The sequence below is a fragment of the Candoia aspera genome, chromosome 2 (assembly GCF_035149785.1).
Source record: "Candoia aspera isolate rCanAsp1 chromosome 2, rCanAsp1.hap2, whole genome shotgun sequence".
In the NCBI taxonomy this organism is placed as follows: Eukaryota; Metazoa; Chordata; class Lepidosauria; order Squamata; family Boidae; genus Candoia; species Candoia aspera.
The window spans coordinates 164,426,321-164,451,692 of NC_086154.1; the positions used below are offsets into that span (position 1 = coordinate 164,426,321).

At 42.0% G+C, this 25,372-nt stretch overlaps 1 protein-coding gene across 2 annotated transcripts in view; it reads left to right on the forward strand.

Annotated features, from left to right (window-relative positions):
* CLCN1 (chloride voltage-gated channel 1) overlaps positions 1-25,372 on the forward strand; it is a 65,435-nt gene that overhangs the window by 14,413 nt on the left and 25,650 nt on the right. For both annotated transcript variants that reach the window (XM_063294717.1, XM_063294716.1), the window contains exons 2-9: positions 11,711-11,852; positions 13,832-13,963; positions 14,875-15,003; positions 15,493-15,626; positions 18,131-18,208; positions 19,769-19,847; positions 24,655-24,780; positions 25,146-25,230. In XM_063294717.1, coding sequence (XP_063150787.1) covers positions 11,711-11,852; positions 13,832-13,963; positions 14,875-15,003; positions 15,493-15,626; positions 18,131-18,208; positions 19,769-19,847; positions 24,655-24,780; positions 25,146-25,230 — 905 coding nt within the window. The remainder of the gene's footprint in view (positions 1-11,710; positions 11,853-13,831; positions 13,964-14,874; positions 15,004-15,492; positions 15,627-18,130; positions 18,209-19,768; positions 19,848-24,654; positions 24,781-25,145; positions 25,231-25,372) is intronic.

A 25,372-nucleotide genomic window follows, 5' to 3' on the forward strand; every position in this document is an offset into this window, starting at 1 on the left:
AGTATTAGATATCTATAGCATTGCTCTTTCTGGGATACAGAAAAGGGCTGGAAACTTTTGTAAGCAGGGGATGCATATGTATTTGTCATAACTCATTACTACCCCCTGCCATGTACTGTACGTATATATTGCAATATTAAAGTCTATAAGTTTTAATGTTTTTAAATTTATTTTTTTAATATTGTGGGGGAAAAGAGCAAAGCAGCAGCAACGTACTTATGTGCCTAATATTTTACTGGCTCAGAGCTTCTGTGCTCAAAATCACACCCGTCACAGCTTTCCTGCTTCTAGAAGATTTATTCACATTTAGCTGTTCCCTTCCCATTCTTCAGGGCCTGGGTTTTATTTCTCTCAGGTCTGCCTGGGATGGTTGGCCACAGTGTCTTGTTCTGCTGATCCAAGCATTGCCCATTCTCCTCCCTCTCTTTAGGCCCTTGGAGAGCATGTGTGTCCAGGGAGGGAGACGAGGTCAATGTGCTGGAGGTGTGAATTCTCAGGATCTTGGGGTATGCACCAGTGGGGGAAGATGAGTTTCAAGTGAGCATTCAGTAACCTAACCTGGGTTACTGAAGGGCATGTGATCAAGGCCTGGGTATTCTCAAACAAATTCCCCAGCCCTTAACACTGAGAGAAGAAAAATCAGTCATCAGTCAGAAATTTACTTGGCCACAATTTGTATCTGTATAAAAAAGAGTAACGTGGGGTAGAACCTTCTTGATCCAAGATGCTGCTTCAAGGAAGACTAAGAAATAGATAAAATCTCCCTTGGTTCAAGCTCAGCCCCCACCAGGCACCTGGATACAGGGCCGCAACTGGGGGGGGGGGGCAAGTGGGGCATGTGCCCCGGGCGCTGTGCTGGGGGTGTGCCAAAATGACAAAATAGTATTTGTATACTGAATGTTTCCTGGCACTTATAATAGAATAATAAAACTTGCTAACACCTCCCTCACCAACCCATCCGGGGCGCGGAATCCATGTTTGCCCTAGGTGACACAGACCCTAGTTGCAGGTCTGCCTGGCCACATTCACATTGCTTTGTGGAATGGCACAGAAGTGGTTTTTTCAACTTCCCAGCCTGGTCCACAGCCCAGGGTGGTTCATATTTTTGCCTGTGCTGCAAGCTGTGCTCAGCATATTATCTCTCATTTTGCATCCCTGAGCTGAAGTAACAAAAGGTAAATGAAACAAGAGTGAGGATAGAACACCAAAGCCTTCTTTTGCTAGAGAAGACATTTTTCTTGCCCCACTTCTCTCTTTTTATTTCATTGTAGTTCAGACGTCACCTAAACCATTAAGGCAGTGTGTCTCAACCTTGGCATCTTGCAGATGTGTGGACTTCAACTCCCAGAATTCCCCAGCCAGCACAGTTCCCCACTGTTTTGTTCATCCAGTTTAAATCCCACTTTCCTCTTGGGAGTTGAAGGTATAAGTCAACTTGCAGCTGAGGAATAAATTGAATGAAGTTTGAGGGCCAGTCAAGTTTTTTTTTCCTAATATAAGGCATCCATGGAAAGATCGCAATTTCAGTGGGGGAGAGGTAGGCTGGGGATCTTTTCCCCTTTTGCTATGGGTCATTTCATTTTGCAGTTGCTTCTTTTCTGTAGGATAAAAGATCCAAGATTCCTGCATCCTTTTCATTGAGTCATTGACAGAGTGACTTGTGGGAAAGGCAGTTGTGCCAATAGTCAGGCTGCTTTGAGCTGTCTGCAGTTTTAAAAGGCAACACCAGCATCTTCAATTGTGCCCAGTAGGCAAATGGTAGCCAGTGCAGACCTTCCGTTACAAAGCCTGTAGCTCACACCAGTTCACAGCCTGGCCATTGTGTTTTGCAGCAGTGCAGTTTCTGAAGAATTTTCAAGGGCAGCCACACATAAAGTCCATTGCATTGGGCCAGATGTGTTGTAACCAAGTCATGGATAACTGCTACAGAGTCTGATTGGCTCAGGAATGATTGCAGTTGGCACACTAGATGTAATTGTGTGAATACTGTAGGTTTCTCACCACATCTATCATCTGCAAATCCAGTGACAACTGGGGTTTAAGAAGCACTCCCAAACTGTGAACCTGCAGTTTCCCAAACAGGTTTCACCTCATCCCCCAAGTAGGATTTTCCTTACTAACAGCATCTCCAACGTGCCTGGATTTAGTTTCAGGTTGTTCTGTCTCATCCAGCCCATTACTGAAATAGCATAATATTCTTGGATACCGATTGCTTCCTTGGAGTTAGATGGTAGCTGGGTGCCAGCAGCATACTGAAGATATCCCACTCTAAAGCTCTGGATGATCTATACCCTAGTGGTTTCACGTAGATGTTAAACAGCCTAGAGACAAGATAGCGCCTCTTGGGTCAATGACCTAGGTATTGAATAGGTCTCCCCCATGACACCTTCAGGCCCATACCAATAGGAAGGAGCAGGATCACTTCAAAATAGGACCCCAAAGCTCAACCCCATCAGAAGGCCTATAGTCAGTAATATCAAAAGCCATTAAGTCCAGGGGAATGTAAAGCATCCAAGGAAAGAGTCATTTCAGTGAATGGATGAATTGTCCCAACTCTCCCCAAACTCAACACATATAGCTACCAGCATTCCATATCCTCCATCAGCCTTCTCAGATCTGATGCCGTCTAGAAGCAGATTTCTCTTCCCATTTAAGAAGCAGGTCCCTATATTCTGACTGAGGCCACGGTCATAGTATTATTCCACAAATGGTAGGAAGAAGAATTGAAGATAAGCAACAGTTTTATGTAGAGAAGTGTTACGATAAAGGAATGAGTGCTACTTTTGAGTATTTAAAAACACTGTATCTGTTGTTATAGATGTCACCCTGTATCATATGTTGCATAATTTGGTGTGCACACATATGCATCTGCAGTATCACTCATTCCACATCTAAAAATGATCAGCATATTTTAGTGTCAATTTTATCCTTTCCTGAAAATTTGTACAGATACTAAGCTGCCTGTGTCACAATTTCCAAGACCGACAATGATCTTTTCCTGCTGATATATGTGGGAATGGGTTATACTGTGAAGAACAGCTACAACCATACCAGCAAAGACTGGGAAAATCTTGGATGGAGACAATGGGGTTTTAGCTATCCTTCCATTCTATGAAAGAAGACTGGAAAGGGAAATAAGAATACCAGTAGTCAATTACCATTATGCAGGTGGTGTAATGAATGCCTATTCTAAAACACTCTCAGACTCATGAGCAGGAATTCAGGTCAGGGCGAATTAGACACCTGGAACACCCAGAGTCAACTAAAGCCCAGACCTCTGTAGTCTTTGTGCAGGAGCCCAATTTCACTTTTACTGCTAAAGTGGGACAGTCAGCACTCACCATAGCATCCTCATGCCCATCCTCCTCCACTTGCCCGCAGGCGCTCTTCATGGCAGGTGGCTGGCGTTTCCCACCGGCTCCTTAGAGTCATCTTCAGCCTCTCCCGAGAAGTAGAATACTTCCCCAGCGTCGGCTGCGCCCTTGGCTGTTGTCATCTGCTGCGAGAGGGGGGGGCGATTTGGCCGGCAGCTTGCCCGCTCGATCTCCAGCCTTGGCTTTTGGGCAATCAGCTGCTCGATGCCCTTCCTTTCCGCATCGCAGACACTGACCCCTTGCATAGCGCCAATCTCTCTCCTCTTCCCAGGCTCTATAGCCTGGCCGGGCAGCAGTTGCGGCACTTCGGGGTCCCCTCATGGTGGCTGGTGGTTTTTCAGGTCGTCTGGTTTGCATGAAGGTATGCTGGGTGTGCTCAGCCTTGCCGGCCAGACAGATCCATTCGTACAATGACTCTGGGTCGTCTCTACACAACGCCCACTGTAGGATGTCCCGGTTGAGTCCCTCTTTAAACCGTTCTATTAAGGTTGACTGAGACCAGTTGGGGATTTTCCCAGCTAAAGCCTTAAACTCCAGGGTGTAATCAGCCAGAGACAGTTGGCCCTGAGTAAGATCCTTCAGCGCCTTCTTAGCTCTTGCCTTGGCCAGAGGATCCTCAAAATGCAGCTTTAATGCCCACATAAAGTCCTTGAAATACTCAAGCTCAGGGGAGTCAGCCTCACTTAATTGAACATACCAGTCAGCCGCTCAACCCTTCAACTTGGTGGCAATGGCAATTATCTTAGCCTCTTCGGAAGGGAAGTATGCTCCAAACTGCCTCATGTAACTTTTAGCATTGGTTAGAAAGAAAGATAACTTGGTTCGATCCCCATCAAACTTGATAGAAAAGTCTTTCACCCCCACTCCTGTTGGAGCGGAACCGGCGGCTGCTTGAGTCATTGGGCCCCAGGTTACAGTAGTTGTCGCTCTGCGGGGTGGAGATTCATCCCGGAGCCGTCTCCAGCTCTGCTCCGCTGGCGGTCCGGATGGGAGGATGGGGGATGGTTGCGTGAAGCTGGGACCTCCGTCGTGCCTCCCCTGCCCCCCCAATGATAGAGACAGGTTTCTTAACATGTACTCCATTGATTCTATTTTGGCCTCCACCACTCTTAGCCTTTCAGGGGGTTGAGATTCCTCCCTCCCTCGCGTGTTAGGCTGTCTCTCTGATGATACCGTGGTAGATTCTACGTCTGGGGTCAGCGGGAACCGATACTTCCAGGATGCCTGGGACGTCCCTGGCTGGGGTTTTCCCATTGCATCCCAGGTGATCAACTCTGCGGGAGATTCTCTGGGTGCCGGTTGCTCTGGTTCTCTCCCATGATTAGATTCCTCCACCTCAGGGCTGGAACTTGAATCCTGCCAGAAATCTGAAGGTTCTGGGGTGAGGCTCAGTTCTCCGCTCTTGACCGTCAACTAGGGCATCAAGCTAGCTGGCTCAAGTCCCCCAGACGTGAGCTTGGACTCAGCCATCATTAACTATTTTCCCCCACAAGAAACTGATCTTTGTAGGAGCTAACGGTACAACTTTGGTGATTCTCAGCTTTATGTAATGAATGCCTATTCTAAAACACTCTCAGACTCATGAGCAGGAATGCAAAGATATCTGATTTATTAAAGAATAGTATGCAGGATCACAAAGAAAGCTGAGAATGAAAAAAGTGCGCCAAATGCAAACTAAAAACCCTCGGTACAAATGAGATCCCTCCCCCTGTAGAATCTTCCCAAGCTCACAATCCCAGGTGCTCCTAACGGCTTCTGATGGTCTGTGGGAAAAGTCCTTGAACAGAGCACATAACCCAAACACATTCCAATGAAATGAACATAGATACAGAGCTTGGTACAAGGTTTCACAGCAGCACCCTCCCAAACAGAAATGCGCATCAGCGCCATGGCATGTGAAATGTTACGATGTACAGTGCACATTGAAACAGTGAACATGACAGGTGGGATTCCTGGGATCATGGTCTGAGTTATCAAGATGACTGATTGCTGGCACAGGGAAGATTGTACCACACATATACTGTTAATAATGTATACAGCAAAAGGCTCATTGGGAGGGCTTCAAACTGAAACTTGGGGTGGGTTTGGAAACAAAACCCAGAAGTAAGGAGCTCAGATAAAGTCTTCTGCACTATGGAAAGTATGAGTGTTGTTGAAATTGGGCCTACTCAGCGGAAGGGGAAATAAATAGCATGAGCTTGAAGGGAAAACTTTATCTAATTGGTATGTCCGAGATCTAGTAGGATGATGCCCATGGCTAGAATACAGCAACTGAAAGATTCAAATTTGTTCAAAATGAATAGAAGCAACAGAAAGGGAGAAGGAATTGCACTGCATGTTTAAAAAAAATGACTGTTGTTGGTGTCTACAGTATTCCAATTTCAGCCAAGCATAAGATGTTAATGATGCCTTCCAAAATAACATTGCAAATCTGTCAAAGAGGCACAAAATTGCAGGGATGGAGACATGTAGTATCTTACGAATTGTTGGGAGACAATTCTGCTAATCCTTCCAGCAAATTCCTGACTTGACTTTCGGATAGTTTTCTATTTTAGAGGGTTTAAGGAAGGCACAAAAAGATCAACTACTTGATACTAATTAATAGGGAGGATTTAATTGAAGACAGAAATAGCAGTAATGTCATGAAGTGAGCACGTAATGCTGGACGTCTTCATTTCAAGGGAAACTAAAAGTGAGTGTAGGCAAACATGGATCTTGGACTTCAAAAAGTAGATGCCATAAACTCAGAAAGTAATGGTGAGTAGGATCACATGGCAGGAAAAGCTAATGGAAAAAGGAGCTCAAGTGTGTAAGAGTCCCTAAGGAAGGTAAAAGTAAAACTGCAAACAATTCCATTGAGGAAGCAAAAAGGAGAATTGCAGGAGTCTACATGATAACCCAAAAAGCTTAGTGAAGATCTGAAAACAAAAAAAGATATATAAAGAGGGACAGTGAAAGAGGGCAGCCCACAATGGAAGAATGCAGTCAGGTAACCCAGAACTGTAGGGCTGGGGTCAGGAAAGTGAAAGTGCATAATGAACTGAAGTTGTTGAAGGATGCTAAGAATAACAAAAAGGGATTCTTTAGGTATCTTCAAAGGAAAAGAAAAGAATCAGAATCAGAATATCGGCTGCTCAATAAAGACAGCAAAATGCTAACAGGTAACAAGAAAAGGCAGAGCTATTCAACTTGTAACTTGGTTCAGTCTTTTCTAGCACAAAACTATGTGTTCCATCAGGAACTGTGTGTTCCATCAGGAAAGGCAGGATAAAGGGGCAGAATCGAAGCCTGAGATTGATGGAACCATGATCATGGGATACCAATTTACTCTGAATGAATTTAAACCTCCAGGACCAGATGAATTGCATCCTATGGTATTGAAGGAACATGTTGATGGTCTGGCAAGGCTTCATGTAGTATCTCAGAGAAATCCTGGGGAACGGATGAAGTGCCAGGTTACTAAAGGGGAATGAATGTTGCCTCTACCTTCAAAAAAGGGGGAAAGGAATATATAACATACTACAAACCAGTTTGACATTGAATCCCAGGAAGATTCTAAAGCAGATAATAAAGAGACTGATTTGTGAGAACCTTAAAAAGAATGAGGTAATTACCAGATGTCAATGTAGGTTCATCAAGGACAAATTTTGCTGCACTAATCTTATCTCATGTTTTGATATGGCAACTTCCTTAGATTGTGAGAATTCTATAGGCATAACATATCTTTATTTCAGCAAACTTTATCAAAGTATTTGACAAGATACCCCATGACATGCTGATTAGTCTGGGTTGGATGGCATGACAGGTAGATTGTGGTTGAATCTTAGAAAACCTTTCCTAGCAGTATGAACACTTTGATAGTAAAACCAATTACCTGGGCTCTTCTTCACTGGATTTGTTAAGGAGGTTTAATCTGGATTCCTCCAATGAATAAGTGGTTAGAGTCAATGGCTTAAATGACCCTTTCCAACTCTGTGATCCTAATGCTTTGCAATTTGTTTTTAAATTTCTTAGAGACCTTGTCTTTATTCTTTGAAAATCTATCCTTGAGCCCAAAGCCTAGTTCCATAAGCAGAATAATTTGGCTGAATTGGCTGTTCCTTTCTTTCCCACTTTTGGTGCCTGTTAGGAAGCATGTTCTTCCTGTAAAATTTTGGCTTTGAGATAGTATTTTTAATAGTCAAGAAAGGAATTTGTGAGATATTTGATGTATTGAAGTAGCTGTTAAGAGCCAGTATGATGTACTGGTATGGTGTTGAGTAGGCATTAGGGAGACCCAGAACGTAGTTCACTCACTGGCCCAGAAGCTCAGTGGGTGACTTTGGGCCAGTCACTCTCTCTTATTCGAATCTACCTCATAGGACTGATGTTGTGGGAAAAAATAGAAGGAGAGAATGCTATGCATGCCACCTTAATCTCCTAGACAAAAGATGGGATATAAAATAAATCAAATCAAATCATTTGCTATTTCAAATTTAATTTTAATCAAATTGTTGAGAGCACCAAGGCTCCTTATAATAGATAAGCACTTGGTTAACTCTCCCCACCATCACAATCAATACCCTGATGTTTAGGATGCAATGTAATTCTTGAGTTTTCCAATTAGGCTTGAGGCACCTAGCCTTATATATATATATTTTAAATAATAATTTTTATTGAAGAAGTTTTTAAACAGAATTAAAAACAGTACAAATTTTGAATTAAGGAAGAATAAAGAAAAGTGAAAAAGTGAAAAAGAAATATAGAAAAAGAAGTAGAAAAGAAAAAAAAGGAAAGGAAAGGAAAAGATACTAAAGAAGTGGCTTCCAATCTTCTTGACAGTGGTTGTAGATACATTTATATTTTACCCTCTCTCTCTAAGATTATATCATAATTTCCTTCTTTCCATAGTCTACCCTTTCTAATCTTCAAACCCATAAATCACAAGTTCACTTTTCTTTTTTCAGCAAAAAGTCCATAAAGGAGGGGTTTCCAGTGACTAATAAATGTAGTAAGTGATCTTTCTCTAATCGAACAAGTTAATTTTGCCATCTCTGCTAGTTCTGTCATCTTCTCCAACCAATCCTCCAATGTGGGTATTTCAGAGTCTTTCTACAATAGTCTCCAGCAGTAATCATATGTAAAAATAACCTTCCATGGCTCTTTTCTAATTGACTGTCTATTAATCCCAGAAAGAAGAGGTCTGGTTTCAGTGAATGCTGATCTTTAAAATTCTTTGTATCGTTATATGTATTTGAGCTGAAAAATGTCTGGCTTTTTTACAAGTCCACCAGGCATGATAAAATGACCCTTCATGTTGTCCACATTTCCAACATAAATTTGAAGTACCTTTATACATTCTAGACAAATTTTCTGGATTCATATACCAGTGGTACATCATTTCATAAAAATTCTCTTTTAATTTATAACATAATGTAAATTTCAATCCTTTTAACCACATACTTTCCCACTGACCCATCAATGTGTTATGTCCAAAGTTCTTAGCCCATTTTATCATACAGTCTTTCACTTGTTTTTCTTCCGTTCCAAATTTCAATAAAAGTTTATACATTTTAGCAATTACATGTTCATCATCTGTACATAATTCAACTTCAGGTTCTGTCTTCTGCTGCTAAATTCCAAATGTCCTATTATCTACCTTAAATCTTTTTCTTAACTATACATACAAAAACCATTGACAACTAAATCCCTCTGCAGCCAGTTTTTCCTCTTGATTTCATTTTATACTCTCCATGTTCCTGTTTGAACAACTCTCAATAAGTTAACCATTTTTCCTTACCCATTGTTTCTTTCCTATAAAATGCTTCTTGTACTGAGACCCATAAAGGCATTTTTGGACACAGTCTGGGTTTATATCTGTTCCATATTCTCAATATGGCACTTCTAATATAAGGATTCTTAAAATCTACATTAACCTTAACTTTCTCATACCACAGAAAACCATGCCATCCGAACCTCAGATAATGCTAATTCTAAGATCCTCTTATTTCTCAGCAGAACCCACTCCTTCATCCAGACTAAGCAGCAGGCTGCAAAGTAAAATTTCAAATCAGGCAGTCCCAAACCTCCTCTTTCCTTTGCATCTTGAAGTATTTTATATTTAACCCTTGTTTTTTTCCTTTGCCATATAAACTTAGATACATCTTTCTGCCATTGTTTAAATGATACATCAGTTGTCAGAATAGGTATTGTTTGAAACAAAAACATCATTCTTGGCAAAGCATAGAAATTCTCCCCAACAATGACAATTGTAATTTCTCCCATCTTAACAAGTCCGTCTTGATTTCATTCCATGTCTTAGCATAATTGTATAACATACAATTCATATCAATCATAGTGATACCCAACTTTTTTCTCAATCTTAAAACCATCAATTCCTTTTTTGTTATTGTTGTTCATATTTTCTGTTAACATCTTCAACTTTTGTTCATTAATTTTAAAACTAGCTAATACCCCAAAGTCCTTTAGTTTTTCCATTAATGTTTCTATTCCTTCCAGAGGATCTTCCAAGATTATCACCAGGTCATTAGCAAATGCCTGTAATTTATAAGTTTCTCTTTTAATCTTCACTCCAGCAATTCTCTCATCTTGCCTTATACTTCCAAAGCTAAAATAAATAGCAATGGTAACAAGGGACATGCACCTAGCCTTATATATTCAAGATTCTAGAAGATAGCTTCATGCAGGAAATCTTTCCAATCTTCCATGAACCACCCAGAAGTGAAGTCCATTTGGACTCCATATTTGGAAAAGTAATAACAACCCATTCTTTCTTTATTCCTGTCAGCCTAGTGGGGTAGTCCCGACAGGAAGCATAACCAGATGGACTAATTCTACTTTAGTGTAACATTACATTAACAGAATCTGAAAGTACAAATCTCCACCTTTGCCTTTGCAGCTGAAGAAACTAGGGAGGGTCCCTTCTGAGATGTTTGCCACACCCCTGTTCCTTCTGTGGGCTCAGCTACCTCTTATCTGACCATTGTCTAGTCTGTGGCTCTTCTTCCTGTCTCCCAAGGTCATTCCCACATACCATTACAATTCCCTCTGTTTCTTCTCTAAATCTAGCAATGTTTCCTCATCTTGTACTTCTCCACCAGCAGCAGAGCTTGCCTTAATCCGTTTAGCCATCCAACCCGATCTTTCTCTAATGCCACGTTCCAAGCAATATTTCACAAATACCTCTCTTTTCTTCTTCCCCCTAACCATCTTAGGATACTCGTATAACTGTGCTAGTAGTATAACTGTCCATATACTGTGGAGTGGACATGTTAAGGAAGTCACTTTCTCCTCTATAAATGTAAATAATTACAGTAATTGGTTTCCACATGGCTATTTGCTTGGGTGTGTCAAATAAACTCCTTAATCTGTTTAAACATTAATACCTGAAGTTAATTCTTCCCCGTTGCTTGTGAATTTGAATGCCTGTTAGGCTAATATTATTCCCCATTATTTGTCAGGGAATGTTTTGAGTTAATAAGAAATACTTTCTTCTCAAAAACCAACTGTACCTTTTTGCTGTCTGCATGCTACACATTATTTAGTCTAGCTTCTGAAACATAAGTTGCTTATAAATATATGGACAGAGAAATCTTGGAGACACTGTATTTGGGGCTCCATATTGCAGCAACTAGTTTTCAAATAATAGAATATACAGTATACTATATCATGCAGCTGTTTTTTTATACCAGCATCATTCCTTCTTACGATCGTTAATCAGGTTAGTTCAGCATTCGATAGATGCTTAGAAATAATCTGGGTTATTTTCGGATTGGGTCCACTGTCCTTGACCCACTCCTTCAAATAAGATCTGACCTGTACATTGCAAGTGCTCATAGGCTGGTACCTCATCATCTTGCATCCACCATGTGCAACTACTGCACAATTTGGAAGATACTGAGAAAACACACATCTACCATCAGGGATTAAAAACCTCTCCAAGATTTGGGACTGGTTCACACAGATTCATCATTCATCAATGATTGCTGCATCAGGAAATAATAAAAAATGTATGTGTGAATGAGCTATCAAAGATCTTTTACCACCAGCAGAACATTCATACCATTTCACATTCACACATTCAAGTTGTCAAGTGCAACATCATGAGGTATATGTGCTTGTGTGAACTAGCCTTGAGTACGATCAGGATTATGGGCAAAATGTACTTGGCTTAGGTTCAATGAACGTTATTTACTGCATAGGACCTGGAATCATGCCTACATTCAACTGTGCATTATAATTAAAGGTACCTTGACATAGCTATTGCTGTGCATCTTGCAGCACCTGGCTGTCTTGTGCCTTTGGAGTGTCTTGACTGCCTATTACTCTTCTCTCAGCTCTATGGCCAATATACAGAACAGCTTCCCAATCTTTCCCGGAAGGAAGCAGCTGAACTTCTGAGTGAGAAGAAGTCTCAAGACCCCTTGAAGCGGCGAAGTCACGCTGAACTCAAAAAGGATAGCTACTCTAAGTATCATGGTAAGCCCCCATGAAACTTGCTCTTCCAAGAAGTTCACAGTAGCGTGGGGGTAAACTGAACTGGAGCTTATTGCATGTGGTGAGGGATGGAGGAATGGAAAGGAATAGGAAGACCACAGAATGGATGCTTTGATGCTTTAATTCTGTAGTTCTCCAATTTTCTATTTCAAACCAACACATTTTCCAACTGGGCATCACAAAAAACTCTGTGATTGTGGCTGTGAGTGCATTCAGGACAAACTACACACTACATTCAGTGGTAATCTTAAGACCTTTTCATGAATGAAAACTATTTTGGCTGGGAGACATTTGGGTCAAGAAAAGGGACATGAGCATTTACTCCAAGATCTTCTCTTGCCTCAGGTTTTCTCAATGAGAACATCAGTAACATCAGATACGCTTCTTCAAAGACTTACCCACAAATAAGATGAAACATTTCCTGAAACTATCCAACAACAGGGCAGCATTAGTTTTGCTTTTGGATGATAGGTCATCATAGGTCATGTAGATCAACAGTGAAGCTCATTCTTGAATAACAAATGCGCTAGCATTCTCAAGCATTTCCTTGAAAAAGCCATGTTGAATTTGGAAGAATAAAGAATACCTGCCTTGTTCTGTGTCCACTGCTGGACACAGATTTCTTTCCAAAAACTAATTAAAAGCAGGCTAAGGGAACTTTGTCTACTATTACTAATTACTTCATTGAGGAGCACTGATCAGATTTTAAGAAGTTGCAGCAGACATTGGAACTGTTTGAAAACACACTGGGGGGAAAAATAAAGAAAAAATCTTATTGTGCGTGTACCAAGCATTCTTAATCATGAATTTGAAATTGTGAAGCTAAAGGAGAAAATGCTGCATGTGCACCTGCTTTCCTCCCAGTCCACCTCCTGCCCCAGCTTCTCTTTGACTCTCAGGGTACTGTGACCAGTGCTTTGGGGTACAAATAACCTCAAGGAAGTGTTTTTGGATAGGAAACTGGCACAGAACCCTGATTAGGATTAGGAGCATACTCCAGATGGAGAAACAGCACAGTTGCTTTTCCTTCCAGATACAAATGGGCACTTAAATGCATTTTTAAAAGAAAGCTGAAGAATGCCACGTGTAGTTTGGCTGTTTAGCTCAGAACCTGAGTCTATCAGCTGCTATCGCTCTGGATTTTTATCATCCTGATTATGAAAGGAAAAGACAGATGGGCAAGTGGCAGAGATCCCTGATTCTTTCCCATGAGAAAAGGTTGACAAGGCAACTTGAGCAGTTAACCAGCACTTTCTCAGAGTGGCTTGCTGTAGACGTATGAAGCCTGTGGAATACCTGGATTTTAAAAAAAGAAGCTAGTAAGAAAGCTAGGCAATATATGATTATTCTACTTCTGCATACCAAAAGGTTAATTAATGAGATAATTCAGAAATTCAAACATATTCTCAAAGGGCCTCATATATTAGCAATGCTGAAGAGTAGGAGTTAATGGCCTATTAAAAATAATGCCATATGTTGTTTATTGTATTCCTCCTGCATTCTCAGAGCACTGTGGGCTAAGTAACTATTTCTAATTCAGATTGGACCGTAAAGTAAGTTTTTGCCTGTTAAGTGAAATGGAGAATGTTTATTTTTCTTTTGTTGTTTTAAGCCTACTGTTTGCTAATTTTCAACCAGTTACACAGCGCATGCTTGATAAAATATGGATCGGGGACTTTAATCCTGATGAATGTACTGATGCTTATGTCCTTCACTGTCTCTGATTTGAAGAGCAGACTTTCTGCAAGATTTAGATGTATCTCCATCTGTTTGGAAGGAAATGGCACAATCTGGCATTATTTAAGTCCTCTGATCCTGTTGATTTCAGTGGAAGAAGTTTGACACATTTATTACAATGTCACACATTTCCCAGTGTGATATACAGAGCTATAAAATGGTAACTTTGGTTGGAAGTTTACTGTAGCTCATACCACTGTTTGAAAGACCTTCCTTTTCTGCAGCCTGTACTAAAAGTATCAAGAAATATGTTACAAAAAAGCTGGGAGAAGACTGGATATTCTTGGTGCTTCTGGGTCTGGTCATGGCACTAGTCAGCTGGGGAGTGGATTACACCAGTGCCAAGAGCTTGCAAGGTAGGTCGGTTCACACCCTGAAGAAATGCAACAACATAAAAACACGCCGGCTGTGTTTCATTATTAATGCAGTATCATTCACAACCCAAACCAATTAAAAACCTAACAGTGTAGCAGATACAGAGTCAAACAAGATAGAGTAGATATGTGAATAATTTCTTGAAAGCACAACTGACTGGAAGAGAAACTCAGAGGTGCCAGTTTGGGTCACAAAGGTTGGCCTGTTTGTTTTCTTTCCTACTGTTTCCCTTTCAAAAAGCAAACATTGTGCTTTTCCTTCTTAAGGTCTGGGTCTTTTACCTGGCAAGTAGGCATCTCTTGTTCCTAGCAAACATCTGCTACTCAAACGAGGAATGGAATGACCTTGGAAAGGTGCTGCATTTGTTCATTAGGGTGGATGTTGGGATGCTGCTGATCGTCATAGAAACTAATCAGTGTCTGCCCCGGTTGCCTCCAGGCTGGCCCGTCAATGATCCCGCCCTCACTAAACCCTGCACAGATCCTGAACTGACAAAACTCCCTTTGACAAAAAGAAAAGGAAACACCTTGCTACTTGGTTTCTTCTGTCCCACCCTATCTGAGTGTTTATCGTCTGTGAACTTGACACAAGCCATCTGAAAATATAGACCAGGGTAGGAAGAGCTGCTGAGCAAGATAGGACAATGTTCCTGCCTCCTTTAGTTAGGCCCTGCCTGCTTAAGTTTGGTTATCATTCTGGTACTGCTTTGAGTCTGGCCAATGGCAATTCCTGCTATGGGATGGATCATGCATGCTGGCTGAGGAATTCTGGGAGTTGAAGTCCACACATCTTAAAGTTGGTGAGGTTGAGAAACACTGGGTTGGATTCATGTTCTTTGGGTTCCTTTCAGGTGCTACAATCACTCACATTGATTATTATTTCTCCCCTACAGTTTACAAGTGGATGTACAAAGAGATGCACCCCAGCATCCCTATGCAGTTCCTGGCCTGGGTCACCTACCCCCTCATCCTTATCCTCTTTGCTGCCCTCTTCTGCCAGCTTGTCTCTCCACAGGCTGTGGGTGAGGAATCAAGGGATCGTGGGAAGATATGTCTGTTCATCTCAGGCCCAAACTACAACCATAGCAGACTCATTTGTCAGTTCCAGTCATGGATGAAGTCCCCTGCCTGCCTGCCAGTTCACCCCCCCACCCCCCATTCTTAGAGCAAAATGGGTGTACAGTCAAGGAGCACTGAGTTTTCTTATGTCCATGTAACCTGTTCTGTTATGAACTAGTATCAGGGCCCCATGGGTTGTCACATCAGGAAGGAGACCAAGGGGAGATTTGCTGCAGGCAGATAGGACTCTTTAATACCTCCCATATATTCTTATTGTTGAAGGTCCAAGCACTATATGCTTCTTATATGATTGACATCAACTTGGGCATCACCTAAGAGGTCTGGTGCCATCTGTCATGTGTGCCTTGAGCTGTGGCCTCTCAGTATGTTCTGGGGTATGTTCTCTCTCCCTCTGACTACCACTCTTCTTGATTCCTTTCTGTTTTGTTCAGGCTCTGGGATTCCAGAATTGAAAACTATTATGCGAGGAGTAGTCCTGAAGGAGTACCTCACACCTAAAGCATTTGTGGCCAAAGTTGTAAGCCTGACAGCTGGCCTGGGAAGTGGGATACCTGTTGGGAAAGAGGTGGGTACAACTGGGGATGGGAGGGGGAGAAGAGGGTAAGTGATGGCAGGTATTGATGTGTAGACCAAGGTTTCAAAGAACTGAAGGATTCTAGGGTTAAATTCAGAATAGGTCAAATGAAGGAAGATAATAGATGTGTCTTGAACAGTGAAAAAAAGATCCCCAGAGAGTCAAAGTTACTTGCTTATTATAACAAAAGATAAGGCGCTAGGGACAAAAGATGGTTTCCGAGTACCATGCAGTGCTTCTTGACCTGGGTTAGCAAACTTTCTCTGAATAGGTAGATTAAATCTATAGGAGTACATAGAGGTCTCTGAACCACAAGGCAAAGAGTGAGTTTTCTGTTTTTCTTGCTACCATCTCTTGGCTGTCCATATCATTGTAGCTCTGATACAGCATGCTTATGCTCTGTCCCGTTACACCTGCACTAGTAGGAAGGACAAGAAGAGTGAAGAGAAGAAGAGAGCAGCCAGCAGCAATCATGGGAAGCCACCAAGGCCTGCAAAGACGCTACTTCTAGCATGTTGTACTGCTGCTGAGAGAATTGCTAAAATGGGCACAGTGCCAGAAGCTCTTCCCTTACTCCTTCCCTCTGTACACCTCTTCCTCTATAACTCCTGTTGGGGCTTAGACTACAAAAATCTGGACAATCTATAGACATGGTGTCAGATAGAGACTCATACTCTCTTTGTTGTCATCTGGCGGTCATTAATATTCTTGCAGCCCAAATAGGGAAGCCCTATCCTGCTGATCCCAGTAGCCCAAGAAGAAAAAACAGGAGTCATCTACAGCATGCAGTGCACGGACTGTAACAGCCACTATGTAGGACAGACAGGCAGCAGACCAGCAGAGCGCATCCATGAACACCAACTAGCAGTCAGGAGACACGATGAGAACTCCTTAATCTCACAACACATGGACAGACTCAACCACAGTTTCAACTGGGAAACTGTGAGCATCCTAGACAAAGACAAAGCCAAAAATGCCAGAGAATTCCTGGAAGCCTGGCACTCAGACAAAGCAGCCATCAATAGACACATGGAGATAAACCACATGTACACACCATTCAGAAGAGACAATAAAAAAGCTAAGAATGAAACAAAAAGAATAGCACAGCAGCCAAAACCGAGATAACCAGGGATTAACACCAGGCAAACAATCAGGCAGAAACCAATACCCCAATCAAGAAACTACAAAGGAGAACCCCCCCACCCCCCAAACTGGCAGGGCAACCTGTTGCATATAAACAGGGAGCAACCCCACACTCACCAGCACTGATGATGTTGCCTACTTGGGTAATGAAACCTCTGCAAACAAACAACCATGCTCAGAGAGCACCAAGGACTCCACAGTTCAATCCTGAGCTTCAGATACTCTCTTCTGTTGGCATCACTGAAATAAATGGGTGGCAATGATTCAGGACTGAGCTCTGTTCCCCACTGGAGCCCTAAACTACCAGCTCTCTGTAAGCTGGCTGTAACACAGAGCCTTTAATTAGTCAGACACTGTCAAATACTTGAATTTCTTTAGGTCATTCCCTTCCATCTGCTTAGCAGAGCAAGGTACAAGCTCTTCCTTAAATCAGCAGCAGAGGCAAATGGATGATGGTAATTGCAACTCTTGTTCCTGGCAGTTCCACTAGTTTCTTCCCAGAAAAAACGGTTGAGCCAAGGATATTGTCTAACTCAGTGTTTCTCAACCTTGGCAACTCTAAGATGTCTGGACTTCAACTCCCAGAATGGCTGGCTGGGGAATTCTGGGAGTTGAAGTCCAGACATCTTAGAGTTGCCAAGGTTGAGAAACACTGGTCCAACTAAAGACACAAAGCACAAGAACAAGTGAAGACACAGCATCTCAGGAATTGGCTGATAGTATAAAGACGTTGGCAATGCTTGGACCACAATTCTACTTTTGCGTAAGGGCAAAGCAAGCAGAGGAGCGCAACTAGCTGATCTTACTCCTAGCACGCAACAGGTTCAGCTGAAGAGCAAAGTGAAGGGAGGAACTGTAGCTACATGGGAAGTGGATATACTGCTTCCTGACTTGATAAAGGAGCAGTCTGGGAAGCAGTCAGAGGGAACAATCCAAAAAGGAATGGAAACGCACAGGGACCAAGGGAGCAGTAGACAGCCAGAAGCTGCAGAAACTAGCTTACCAATTAGAAGCCACCAAGCCACTCCCAGATGCCCAGAGGCTGGGGGATCTAGGTGCTATTTAATTAAGGACTCCCAAGCCAAGCTCCACATACTTCCCATCTTCCCCACTACACCTGAATCACCAAGGGCAGAAGCTGGATATGTGGACTTGATAGCATGAAAGAGTTAGCAAAGATGCTGAAATGGTTTCAGTACAATGCAAGGATTTCCAGGAGAGGCTGATCCTCTTGGAGGCACATCCTTTGCTATTGGCTTGCACTGTATGCTTCTCAGCCTACTTCTTCACAGTTATTTATTCTCTCTCTCTCTCTCTCTCTCTCTCACTCTCTCTCTCTCTCTCTTTGGCAGGGCCCTTTTGTGCACATAGCAAGCATCTGTGCTGCTGTCCTCAGCAAGTTCTTGTCTATCTTCTGTGGGGTTTATGAGGTAAGTGTTCTGCATGCTCCATCTAGTTTGAGAGCAAGATCGCAGGGGGAGAGAGCATTATAGGCTACTGATGATGACAGCAGAACTCGGGACATTAAAATGAGACAGGAAGTTGAAGACAGGAAGCTGAACAACACAGGAAGTGACAGTGAGAGGAGTATTAGGTATCCTGGACTGTAATTATGTCCAGTGAAATATGGAGGAACTGCTCAAGAATAATGAAGTGCAATTGTAATTGTACTGGAAAAAATCAGGAGCAATGTTTGGCTTCTTGAAAATATCAACTTCTGGGTAAATAAAAGCTTGGAATTGGTTATAAGGGAACAATCTGAGCAGGGAATCTGGCAGTCTGCGATGGGCTTTTGATGTTCTGCACAGTTTCCTATCCTTCCTCTATGACTGTACCTCACTCGTCCTGTGGAACATCAAAATGGTTATATAGAGACCATCCTTTTTCTCCTGATGAAAACATAATTCCATGCTCTTGCAAACAATATTATGCAAAAGAGCCAAAGATATGCAAGATCGCCCAGTTTCAGTAATTTATGCTGGGTGCAAACCGACCATCATAATTTGGCACTTAGAGTCTTGACTTCAGTTGCTACCCTTACAAAACTGAAGTGGTTGGCTAAATAAGGATGATTTCCCCCCTTCCCATTCCTATATTAAGAGCAGGTTCATTGAGAACAATTAACATGCAAACCATGCTTACAGTGATGGTTGTTGTAAAGAGCTGTGTCTCAAGGCTGGCTGTGGCTTAGAAGCTTCTTGCTTCTAACCCTAGCTGTGGAATTAAAATAGAGGGACTTTGAAGCAACAGCTTTAGGACTGGGCCATGCTGTACAGGTAGTCCTCAATTTACGACCATTCATTTAGTAACTGTTCAAAGTTACAGTGGAGCTTAAAAAAGTGACTTAAGGCTGGTCCTTGCGCTTACGACTGTCACAGTGTCCCTGCGGTCACATGATCAAAATTCAGATGCTTGGCAATCAGCATGTATTTACAACAATTGCAACATCCTGGGGTCAGGTGATTGCCATTTGTGACCTTCCCAGCTGGCTTCCAACAAGCAAAGTCAATGGGGAAATTCGCTCAACGACCATGTGATTCACTTAATGACCATGGTGATTCACTTAATGACCACAGCAAAAAGGTTGTAAAATCAGGTGTGATTCACTTAACAACTGCCTTGCTTAGTGACAGAAGTTCTGGTCCCAATTGTGGTTGTGAGTCAAGGACTACCTGTACTCTTCCAGGGGCTGATAACAAATGCGTAGATGATTTATTTTAGAAGGCAACTAATCAACCTAAATCTTAATGAATAAAACTAATGCAAGGACAATGGCAAATGGGACAAAGGTAGAATCTTAGGAAGAGACTGAATTCTTATAGATCCTGGCTGCTCTTGCTACTAAAGCTGACTCACTGTGCTCTAAAAGGAGGCTGGCTTTGCTGCTGGCTGAGGCTTGGCGTTGGAGCAGCAGGAGAAGAAAGGACTAACTCTCGCCTGTGCCCCTCTAACCCTGGCATGCCTCTCTCTGGCTGGGCTCTCTGTTCCAGAATGTGCATAGGCAGCTGGACCTCCTGGTGGCCGCTTGCGCAGTTGGTGTTGGATGCTGCTTCGGGGCCCCTCTTGGAGGCAAGTGCATTCCTGTGTTTATACAACATGCTGATGCTCCAGGCTAAGGATGTTTCTGGAATGAAAGACGTGTTTCCTCTGCAACAGATCCAAAAATGCTTAGGGCACAACGGTGCAGCTATTTTATCTCACATAACCTTGCAGGGAAACGGAAAAAGGTAAATGAGCACCCCATGGAAATCTGCAGGAAGTAGTGCAAGGAGGGGACAGCTGATGGACAACCAAGAAATTATTTCCAGTTCAGTTTCATACAATCTGTTTCCCAGGTCACGTTTCAGGCAGTGCCCTGGGAAAATGACTGTACCCGTTATCTCCCCCATTTATCTTTTCTTAGGGGAAATAGGGACTGCCATTAAAAATGTGTTACTATGTACACATATATACTTTAGACTATTTTACTTTTCACCATCATCCTAAAACTGCCAAGTCAGGTTTAATTGTTGCTGAAAATACTTTCAGTTTTTACAGCTAGTCTATAAATAACAAGTATAGCAACCACAATGATAAAATAATACTTTTGGTTAAAGATCCTTAAGGGATTTTTTTGTTCAAGAAAGGTAATTTTTATCCTGGGGTCTGTAACCATTTTTTTTTCTTGAAAAGCAGGCAGAAAAAGTTCCTCTATGTAATAATGTACCCATGGGGGTAGGGAGACAGTGGTTCTTGGTATGAGAATAAGGATCTTAGAAATATGCAAGTCTTTTTACAAATATGAAATATTAGAGAGGAAGTAAATGGGCTGCCATTTCCGCAGTTAATTTCAAAAGTGTTGGGTTAGCGTGAGGCTGGAGCCCAGTAAATTTAAATGTTACTGTATGAAGGAGTGTTTGTTTTTGGGGGCACTGGGAGTTTTTGATACTGGTTTTATTCTCTCTCTCTCTCTCTCTCTTTGCTGTTTCTGTGAATTTCCAAGAGTTGTGGTACAAAAGATGGGTAGCCCTGTAAGTCTTTTAAATGAACAGAATAAATAAAAAGAATAATTAATTAGCCCATATTAGTCAGTGAAGAAACACAACTAAATCAATAAGCTAATTATAAAGCAATGGTGTTCCCCGTGGTAACATATGGCTGTGAGAGCTGGACCATAAGGAAGGCTGAGAGAAGGAAGATCGGTGCTTTTGAACTGTGGTGTTGGAGGAAAATTCTGAGAGTGCCTTGGACTGCAAGAAGATCAAACCAGTCCATCCTCCAGGAAATAAAGCCAGACTGCTCACTTGAGGGAATGATATTAAAGGCAAAACTGAAATACTTTGGCCACATAATGAGAAGACAGGACACCCTGGAGAAGATGCTGACACTAGGGAGGGTGGAAGGCAAAAGGAAGAGGACAAGATGGGTCGATGACATGCTAGAGGTGATGGACTCATCCCTCGGGGAGCTGGGGGTGGTCCACGGGGCTGGTCCATGAAGTCACAAAGAGTCAGAAGCGACTGAACGAATGAACAACAACAAAGCAGATTCTTTATGGAACTGCCAAGAGCAGTAAATCTGATGGCATCTTGATTCCTTCTTTTTTCCCTTGAATGAAAAGCAACATTTCAGTATATTCAGTGAGACTGAGCCTGGCAGTCAGTTCTTACCCACCCCCCTGGTTATACCTGTTGTGATGGATCGTCATTTTCTGAAGTGACATAGAAATAGGTACAATTTGAAAATTTATTATTTGACTTTTGCCCCTTTTCCAAACTTAATTTGGAAATGTATACTTGAATGGGTATATCTTAAAGCCTTAATTTTTTTTTCAATCTTGTCAATGAATGCTAAGATAATTTTTTTTTAAGGACAAACTTGATGATAAAGTTAATAAAGGTAAAAGGTTTTGTTCCTTTTTTTCTCTCTGAATCCTCTACATTAAACAGAATCTGTGCCTGGGAATGTTGAAATAAGGTACCTGCTACAAATGTGAATTTTAACTCTCCGTGTAAATTTGAATGAGAGCTCTCTAGTAGACAGATTGCAGCATTGATAATAGCCCTACTCACACAGTGATGGGCCCTAGAGTTACCAACTGTACTGTGATAGCTTCAGCAATTCCCTTCCTGAACTATGTGCTTCTCTGAAGAGAGGCCTTGCTGCTGTCTTCATTCTTCCCTGTTTGTTGCTGTTGTTGTCTGTGTATGACAGTAAATTATGTGAATTGGGCAACAGATACAAATTGATTCAAACTGTTTCAGCTCCATCTAAGGAAAGGGTTTCAGCCAGATATATCGCCTTTATGGCTCATCCATGAATTCCAAATGGAATCGTTCCTGGTAATTCCCTCATGAGAGCATCAGCCAGACAAGAGAGAAAGCTGATGCATGCAAGTTCTTGTGCACAGTATTCTCTTCACTGTGACTGGACTTTTAAGAAATGATTTTTATAAAGACTATACAGTGTAGTTCGTTCTAAGTTACTGAAGCTACTCACAAGTTCTACTGTAGTTGGGAGAATGCACCAATTCCCATTCTGTAGCACATTCTCTATGCGTGGAGTATTCACATGCAAATGCCTACATGAAGAATGCATCCAAATTCCTATACTTTCAAACTGGAGTTTCATCATGTGTGAAGTTATTTACAATATATACTTCGTAGCCATCAACTGTTGATATGCAACTATCTTTTTGATGTTTAAAAAAGTGTTGGCCCCAGAAAGCTGAGAGTATTCTGTTTCTATAAGAGTTGTGCATTCAGACACAATACTCCAATTTCTTGCACAAAGGTTTGGAACTTGTACGGGACAGAGGGACATAAAGCAGAAACAATGGCATGTACAGAATTTTTAAATGGGTTCAAGATGCGCTACAGAACATCAGCTGAAGCAAATATTTGCAGCTCAGGGTTGAACTGTGGAGTCGTTGGTGCTCTCCGAGCCTGGTTGTTTTCTTGCAGACGTTTCAATGCCAGACTAGGCAACATCTCGAAGAGAGAGTGGGCCTTGTTTTCAAGAGCAAGGCCCACTCCCTGTTCGCACTGAAGATGTTGCCTAGTCTGACAATGAAACGTCTGCAAGAAGACAACCAGGCTTGGAGAGCACCAAGGACTCCACAGAACATCAACTGTCCATCTTGCAAAGTTGGCTTCCAATCCTCTCACTCCTTTTCTTTCCTGTTTCTCTCCCTCTCTCTCTGTCTCGTCTCTTCCACTAGTAGCAGCCATATTATTACACAGATGTCCTGACCGTGGGATGTGCAGTGGGGGTTGGCTGCTGTTTCGGGACACCACTCGGAGGCAAGTGGCTGCTTGCTTTTGTCCAAATTTTCCCAGACACGTCACATCTTTTCTCCTGCATCATGCTTTAGTCTCTATTTACAAGCCCCTTTGTTATTATTAATATCATTTCTTTTATTTGGATGGCATTCTTCCTTCCCAGGGTCTACTTGTCATCATTTTCCATCCAGTTAAAAAAAACCCTCCAGCATTTATTTTTAGAGCCTTAGCAGGATGAAGATTAGTGTTCGTTCATGGCATCTTCTCATGCTGCTCCAGGAACATTCTTAACTCAGACCCATGTGGACAAGACCCACGCAATGTTTTGAGATGCACTGGAATAATATTGTCAGAAGGATGGTAGGAACCCCTCCTCCCCATTTCTCCTCCTTGATGCTGCCATTCTCGCTGAGAGACGCTTCCTGCTCCAATAAACTGATCAGCACAGGAAAGGCAGAAAGGCAGCAAACACCTTAGCATAAGGGCTCCCCTCTTAGAATATCAAACAATCAAAGGATAGAAAAACCTGACAGACAGAATCCACAATCCGGCAGACAAATTGACCAAAGGAGCCAGAAACCACAAAAGCCGCAGGGGGCGGAATGCCTTTGTTCTTTAAGGCTCATTCAGAAAATCCTAGAGACTGATCCCTGAAATTAACAAATAGATCCGAGTCAAGAAACACTTCTCACCATCTCTTCCATCAAAGGGCCACGTTTCTATATAAAGGGGCTGGCGAGAAAATGCAGGTGTGGCCGCCTTCCAACCAGCATACTCTGTGCCCTGTACAGGCTCTTGGGAAATAAACTTTTACCTCTGCTCAAGCAACTGCCTGTTTTCTTCATTCCCGGCTCGGGACGAGCCCTGGTAGGAATTTCTTCTAACAATATAATCCTGACAAAGATAAAATATATGTAGAGCTAGATACTAATCATATTGAATATGATATAAATTAAAAATTAAAACCAAAGTATTTCTCACTTTATTAATTGAAGGAAAAACAGAGTAAATAATCAAATTCAATCATAATAAGCTATTAATACATACTCTTCATCTCAAAACATTGCATAGGAGACAGTGATGTCACACTGGCAGCGGCAAATCCTAGTCCACCAAAACACAGGCTTCCAATATTTGTTCCAAATAACCCTGAAGTTCTTTGGATCTTGTTCAGTAAGAAAACCAGTTCTGTGATCAACCACAATTGATGTAGGGGATCAATTAGATTCAGTAGTCCTATCTAGAACATCTTATGAAGTGAACTTAATATATAATCCAGCTCCAAAGGGTTCTTCAACAGAAAACATTCTCCTGATGGCAGAAAGTTGGGAAACCAGTGAGTTAACATAAAGGATGACTCAGGAACCTTCAGTCTTGCTTATATCTATTCATCTGTGGCCTTAATTCTAACCTTAAAACCAAAAAACCAAAAATACTCCTCCAAAATGAAAGGAAAGTTAAAAGTGGACTTCACCTTCATACCCATTTATTGTTTTAACTCCATCCCTTTTGCAAACGCCTATTTTGGGGAGTGATGGCTGAGGGAAATAGTATTTGCATGCGTTTTGTGTTTGTAAGCTGTCATGTATTGATGAGAACTTTTATCTACTCTGTAGGTGTCCTCTTTAGCATTGAAGTCACTTCTACCTACTTTGCGGTCCGTAACTACTGGCGTGGATTTTTTGCAGCCACATTCAGTGCCTTCGTTTTCCGAGTCTTTGCTGTCTGGAACAAGGATGCAAGTAAGATGGGAAGACACATCTCCTCCCCGCCTCTCTTGTGACATTGCTCCCTCCCACAACTGGCTTTACTCTCAACTTCTGCAAGATTGTGGGGATAGTGGGTGGGGGAATTTCTGTGCGAGGCAAAAAGGTGTTCTAGTAACACCTTAACAAAATGGTATTGAGGCTGAATTATTTCACTCCTCTCGGAAACATTATGAAAATGTTTATTATTATTTTTTTAACGTGGGGTTCTTAGAACTTAGATAATGGTAATAAAGAAGCTTCTTAGGATGCTCAGGTTCTCTCACTGTGTGGACCTATCCTTTTTTTTTTTTCCTTACCTGGTCATTCTGGTTGTCTCTTCCCCCACCCCCTCCTCACAGTCACCATCACAGCCCTGTTCAGAACAAACTTTCGCATGGATTTTCCCTTTGACCTGCAGGAGCTGCCGGCTTTTGCTGTAATAGGGTAAGCCCACTGGAGCACACCTAACTGCAGTGTGGGGGTGAAGAAAGGCAAGCCATATTGAAAGTTCTCCATAGGAAACAGTTAAATTAGAAGGTTCCATGTTAGAAAAAAGAGAAAGGTAAGGTCTCCTGGGGGCATTTCA